Below are 7,091 nucleotides of genomic sequence, written 5' to 3'. Positions count from 1 at the left end.
CTGCCAGGTTCTCAAATCAGGACATTGTGCTAGATGCTGGACAAATATTTAAAAATATGGTCTGCACCCAAGTCTTAGCATGTCAGTTGTCCCAGGCATTTCTGGTGCAATGCCCCATGCAAAACAAAGCCCAGTCCCCTTACTGGAGATCAACAGTACTTGCATAACAAACACAGAGTACAACTCTGTGAGGATTCCCCAGTACAGTACCTCTTTGGCTGTAGCCAGGATCTGGCCATGGAAAGCAATACATAGCTGTGATCAAACACAAGTGCATGGCTGCACACTGCTTCAAAAATGGCCAGTGAGGTGAAAATCTGAACTCTCTCATTGCATGAGGGGTCAGATGAAGACATTTTAAAACATAGCATCTTCTATAACTTGCATCTACACTGCCTCCATCCTGTTGCTGTTTTCAGAATGGGAGTGCGGAAAGAAAGTGGAGGGAGTTCAGTCTCAGGTTTTTTCAGTCCATGCAAGACTGGGGCAGGGAAGGCTCCAATACACTCATCCCACCCCCCGGTGCCACCTGGGGAACACCTAAGATGAGCTCCCTCTTCTCCCTCCCGGTTTGAAACAGCGACAGGCTGGCAGAGAGCATGGGCCACTACTAGGGGAAACCAGCTCACAGCCAACAGCTAGATTCCTCTCCCCCCTGGAACCAACAGTGAACTTCTGTTTGTTCCGGTGGATCGTTGTAACACAGAATGCTTCCTGCAAAGCATTCTCAGTTACAGCAGGGAACTGCACTTCCGTCTGCACCTTTTGAGAAGGCTCACATACTCGTCCCCCTGCCCCACCCTTTAAGGTGCGACTCTTCAATGTACAAACAAAAACATGCCCATCCCTCATGGGATTTGGGTAATATGAAATGGTCATACATCAGTCCTCTCAGAGTTCTGGTGACTACAACATAACCAGTTCGCTCTTGCATAACTAATAATAATGGCTTCTATTTGCACAGCATCTTTGATCCTACAGATTGCGATGCAGCTCATACACAGGATTCACTCCACCCACCACTGAAATGTGGTCATCTGTAGGGTGCTGCTGTTTAGCATGCATGCACAGAAGTCAAGTACAGCAGAAGTAGGATACTTATCCATCTCAGAGGGTAAGGTAGAATTCATGCAAACTACATGACTTTAGATTTGCACAGGTGGAAGAAGACCATCTCTTCCCTGGTTTTGGTGCAGCTGCCGAATTCCTAGTGATGCTGCTCAGTTAGGTTTAATAAGGCGATCTAGCACCCAATGCTTAGAAGATCCAATTTGCACACTCTCAACTAAATACCACTGACTCTTAAGGTGTTTCTCCTTCTCAGCACTACACTGCCTACCCTTACAGGCTTGCCTGCCTTTTCTACCTTAGCACCACAGGAAGTAGTGGTGAGCAGATCAGACAGATGAGGAGACCATGAAATGAGAGGGAAGGCTAGATGGAATAATGGGGGCGGGGTGGGTCTCGAGTCTTGAAGAACTGAAGGTAGAAAAGAGAATTTGAGGTATATGAATCTAGAGGTAACACACAGGGAACTCTCTTAAGTAGCCTTGAATGTTTGGGGTTAACAAACAAGAGTTCTTCCACACACATGAAAAAAATACTGTCATTTTCTTTTGCATGTTTCTATTTTGTCCTACAAACAACATGAGGACACAGTTAAGTGAAGGCAGAGAAAATGTACGTAATGGGTGAAAACAGATTTTACTAGAGAAGCACGGTTAAAAAACTCCTACTTTTGAAAAATGCACCACTAGAGTGTACTGCCCACATGTAACTATTGTTTAACCACTTGTGACTGCAACACAGAGCCTCAAACTATGCAACACACCTGCTGCAATGCCTGCTGTTTGATGGCACACGTGCAATGAAAGATTTTGCAAAATACAATAAATGAGCACAAGCATGTATAATGAAATAGTCAAATGTAGTGTAGAGACACAAGATGATGATGATGACAACCACCTTGGGTCAGTTTTATAGCTCCTCCAAAAAGTGTACCAGTTCCCTCCAATATTATTCTGGGGTATTGGTTCAGTATTACCTCAAAGCAAAGAATGCCACCTAAATGAATAATCAATAATATATATGCCTTAGCACTGAGGTTCCATCTGAGTATGGATGTAGACAACTCCTGTAGCTAGCTTGCAAAATACAACTGAAAGATACCACACACTACTATAATCAGTACATTGTTCTGTTATTAATAGACAGTAAGAGAACTAACACACTTGTTTGTTTGGCTTGAAAACATTCTATTTAATTCATACAAATAACTACTAAATAGAAAAAGTAGATTAAAACAAAATAGTTATTTTTTCTGGCAGAGTTTAAATGCACATTATATAGCTTAGAAGAAAAATGCATTTTCCCCATGGCATTCGTGACCTAAAACTCTACTGACGTCTTCCATTGCTTTCATTTCTAGATCAGTAGGATACTAGATGCAGTGTCATGTGGGTAATGGCTATATATGTTCTCCATTTGAACTGAAAATATTTGTTACAGACCACACACCTACAAATGTGAAGCACTTAAAATGTGACTATCAAGTTGTAATATGATGATACAGAAAACAAATTTCTGTGCCAGGTTATATTGTGTTACAAAAAAGATTTGTGTAAGAAATCATGAAAGAGGCCACATAAAAATAAGCTTTAACTTTATACACTTATTTCAGCTTTTTTAAAAACTGACAAGTGCACTAGTAATAAATAATTTGCAAGTTTTTTTATAAACAAGAATTTCCTAATGTTCAGCATTACTGTAAACTTCAGTACACATGTAAAATGCAGCTAAAAAAAATCTGACAGTTACCTTTTCAGTTTGCCAAATTGATTTCCTATATTTCAGGCATAGATCAATGGAGTACATAACCAATCATATTTTTGGCAAGTCGTATCTTTAAAATTAACAGTGACAGTGCAAGTAAGGAATGCAAAGAATTCCTAGTGCAATAAAGAAGAGAAGCACAGGCAATATTGCTGATTAAAATTTACCACTTCCATGTGTTTACCCTGGGAGTGACTAGGAGACATAAAAAACAAAGAATAAAAACAAACAAAAAAGTCTATTAAAACCATTGTTTAATGCCCTGATCTTGTCTTAGAATTTCTCTGTCTTCCTTCAGGCCACTACCTTTGAAACAGTACTTCCACCATGAGTCTGTGTAGCTTGACCATTCGTGAAATGCCCATTAAAGTCAATGAACAAAAGTTCTTATGGTTCCACTGCCTCCCAAACAGATGACTAGGTAAGAACTTCTGCCACTATAAAGAAGCCATTTGGGACCCATTCTAAAACTTGTCAGGCCAGAATACTTCTGAGCCAGACAAAAGCCTTCCATCAGGATTGCTCCATGAAAAAAAAAAGTGTCAACAGTCAGCTTTCAGCTTATCTAAGGAATTATCAATTTTGGTCAAAGTCTTTTTGATTCGCAGGGCTGTTAGTCTTGCTGATGGGTTTTGATACCAGCATTCTTTCATCAGTTTGGCAAGGGATGTTAATGTCTGGAAAGAGAATAAAAACAAAAAGTCACAAATCACAAACCAACAACCTTCAGAGACTTTACTTACTGCCTGATTAATACTCCAAGACTGAGAATCTACAGTGCAGTTTCATTGCCACCTAAAAAAAAAAAAATCTGGTCCTCTTAAACACAAAAAACTCTACAGATGTGTGAAGTATTGGATACGTAGAAACTATCCAGTATTTTAGGAAGATGGGGTCCAGAGGATGCACTGACCAGATGAAAACAAGAGATGATGTCAAACTCAGATAGTTTTAAACGTTCAAGAATACAGTTTTACTAACAAAATACTTGTATTTATTTTCAGCTTAACTTTTTCTGTAAAATCAATGTAGAAATCCAGTAACTAATACAGGTACTTTTCTGCTTCTAAGTTCAATACCCAGTGCAGCTTTGCATTACCAGGAAATAACTGTCTTCAGTGGCAGCACAGCCAAGGACTATACAACTATAATATTTTGTAGGTCCTGGACTAATAATGCCCACATGCTCCATTCCCTCACCTACACTACATAGATTTAACCATAAATTCTACCACTTCAGAAACAGAGAAAAAAATTGAGATTTTTGAGGACACTACTAAATAGATTCTGGTGAAGAAAAAGAAATAAAGGAGCTCTAAAACAGCCTATGTCAGAAGAACAGAGGAGGAGATAATCTGATGTTTCAAGACATGAACTTGGACTTGCACACTTACTGGGTCTGAGAACCATCTGTTGGGAATGTTTGGCCTTTGCTGATCTACACAGACCACTTTTCTCATATCTTCAAAACTTGGGTCATTAGGAACCAAATCATAGAATGGTGGTTTATAGTCTTCTACAATACCTAGGAGACAAAAAGGCTTATGTTAGCGCACTGTTGTGTTTTAGTATCTTCATCAGTAAGACAACACTGCTACACAGAGGATGAGGTTACATAATTTAACCAACTGAGACACACAATAATCTTTCAGAAAAGGATGGTGTGGAGTGCTGAACGGCTATTACAAAATGGTATATTACCACCATATGTGTAGCTTTGCATTTTAAGATATTAAATTAGTGCACAAGAAGCCTGAGAGGCAAACAAGAACCATCTCTATTTTGTAATTGGAGAAGCTAAAAACACAGAGAAACTAGCTAACTTGCCCAAGGCAGAGCTATGATCAGAACTCAAAAGTATTACAGGAACAAACACAAGCATGATTATCTACCCACGCTGCTTCCTAAATCACTATGGATGGAAAGCTAGTGAGGTTCTCACACGAGAGAATCAAATGACAAAAGGTAAAGAGGACTAGATAGCTTTTAATACAAGATACTTTCCTGATGGCACTCTCAAACAAAAAGCCATTGTTTACTCCTGGTAAACAACTCAAAAAGGTAAAGTCAGTTTTACTTAAGCACCTGTACAGTAAGTGTACATTTCCTCTCCTGATGTATTTAATAGAGTTAGGCATTGTTAATCACAGATTTAATCGCTTTCAATCACTTATAATTGTATTAATTGTATAAACCGACTCTTGTGTCCTTGTGAAATGTCTGGAAATTTTGTGAATTTACATGCAAGTGGGATTTCTGTTCAGAAATGATGAAGAAAAATTATTGGCCTTGCTGGGTAATCACATGCAGTCACGATACATGGAGAAAGACAAAACACAATTAAGTCTTTTTGCACCATCACATTGCCATCTCAAATAAAGGTACAGCTCAGTTACACATATACATACATATAGACACACACATACACACATATATACACACACACATATACATATATATTGTTTTTAAAAAGTCACGTCATCACAAAGCCAAGTTACTATATTTCTAGGAAGAAGTAAAACTGTAAAGTTGATTTCAAAACTACAGAAGCTATAGGTGACAGTAATATAGGTAACAGTTACAATAGCATGTACATATAAGCACACACCTGTGCGTGTACGTGTGCACACGCACACACACTTTAAATCTATGGCTTAGAGCTGGCAATAGCTAAATGGAGCCTTCTGCAAGGACTCCAGCTGTGTTCAGTGTTGCCCAGCCATACTGAATGGTAGCAAGAGTTGAAGCAGCTTGTCAGAGCTGCAGCTGATGTGGGAACATCATACAAGGGAGGGTTGCGTGCCTCTGCTTTTTGTGTCATAACAGACCCACAGTATACTTCATTTCATCACTGCATTATTGGTTTTGAGGGATAAATCACACACCTCATGTTTCCTTGACACACAAAGAAAGACAAAAAGCAATGAAGTCCTTATATACGCTCAGGTTGTTGCTTCAAAGGAAAGTTGCTTACAAAATGCTGCTTTTTCTCTGGAGATCTATATCAGCTGACCTGACTCAAACCCAAGTTTGGCTCACTACTGTTGAGCAAACAGGCTTCTTGCCAAATGGGCTGTCAGAAGTTGTCTGAAAAATACTGTGATCAATGTGTTTAATGATGCATACAGTGACTGTCCTAGATAGAATCATGTGCTGTAAAACAATGGAAACATGAAAGGTAGTGAAGGGGGTATCAGTTTTAGCAGACATGATGGTCTCTGTGGACTGGCTAACCGTGGACTGGGTAAGTAGTTAGTTGCAGGGTAGGGATACGTAGTTCCTGTTCAGTAAAATTCAAAACCTGCATATTACAGGCATTCATGCACAAAGAAATCAAAGTTCATATTGGGTGGGATAGCACTGTAGTGCTGCTCATCCTGAATTCAATGTTCTGGAAGTCCATGAGATGCTGCTGGATAACCTGAAAGCTTCTGCGTTAGTGAAGTTTTATCAGTGAATTTTCTTGGTTTTCTAAATGGAAAGAGAAATGTAATTTGTAGGAATCAGTGAGCTTTAAAGCAGCTTTTAGGTAGATTTGAAGCTAAGATGCTAGAGCTGTTAGGTAAAGGACTTTAAGATATCCTCCTCTCACCCTGTACCCTTTGGTATGGAATGGAGGCTATGGTCACACTTTGAAAAGGTCAGGAGTGTGCAGCTTTTAATAAGGCTGGTGAGACATGGTCTAGGTCCCCCAGCCCTAATAATTTAGTTCCATGATGGTTACAAGTGCAGGCACATGTCTCTCTCCTCTACTCCCTTCCACTGTCCCTGCGCCATTCCCAGATCATGCTCTCCATCCCATCACAAGCAATCCCAACGTATTAGTGTTTTAGAAGCTACTGACATTTTAAAACAGAACAGTAGAAAAAAATTAGCCTTTTAGAAGGTATTTGTACATAAGCGATCCTTGCTTCTGGTGCCCTCAGCTGCCAAGTACATTCATTGCAGGTAGCAGCCTGGATTATGTAATCTAAACAGTCTGTTAGACAGCCCCACTATATCCCTCTACCTACGTGGGCTCTTCAACCACTGTTTTGGTCATGTTTTTCAAGCCAAACACCTGACCCACTGAATCAACAGTCTCTTTCTCAGAGGTGTGAAACAGCCTATTCTATTCTGAGCTGGAAGACCATCCCACAGATATGAATGCAGCTCATAACAGCACTGCAAGGTGTTAACTACTCTATTCAACTCAACCAATGTTCTTAATCAAGAGGTGAGCAAAATACGGCCTGCAGGCCATCTGGCCTGCCAAGCAT

At 39.8% G+C, this 7,091-nt stretch overlaps 1 protein-coding gene across 8 annotated transcripts in view; it reads right to left on the bottom strand.

Annotated features, from left to right (window-relative positions):
- Positions 1-2,831: 2,831 nt before the first annotated feature.
- Positions 2,832-7,091, bottom strand: part of ACVR1 (activin A receptor type 1) — a 190,378-nt gene continuing 186,118 nt past the window's right edge. For all 8 annotated transcript variants that reach the window (XM_019522374.1, XM_019522375.1, XM_019522379.1 and 5 more), the window contains 2 exons: positions 4,227-4,357; positions 2,832-3,509 (listed from right to left, as the gene is read on the bottom strand). In XM_019522374.1, coding sequence (XP_019377919.1) covers positions 3,375-3,509; positions 4,227-4,357 — 266 coding nt within the window. In that variant the 3' untranslated portion in view covers positions 2,832-3,374. The remainder of the gene's footprint in view (positions 3,510-4,226; positions 4,358-7,091) is intronic.

The sequence above is a fragment of the Gavialis gangeticus genome, unplaced genomic scaffold (genome assembly GCF_001723915.1).
Source record: "Gavialis gangeticus isolate Ggan-Ray unplaced genomic scaffold, GavGan_comp1, whole genome shotgun sequence".
NCBI lineage: Eukaryota > Metazoa > Chordata > Crocodylia > Gavialidae > Gavialis > Gavialis gangeticus.
This window is presented reverse-complemented; position numbering and strand designations above follow the sequence as displayed.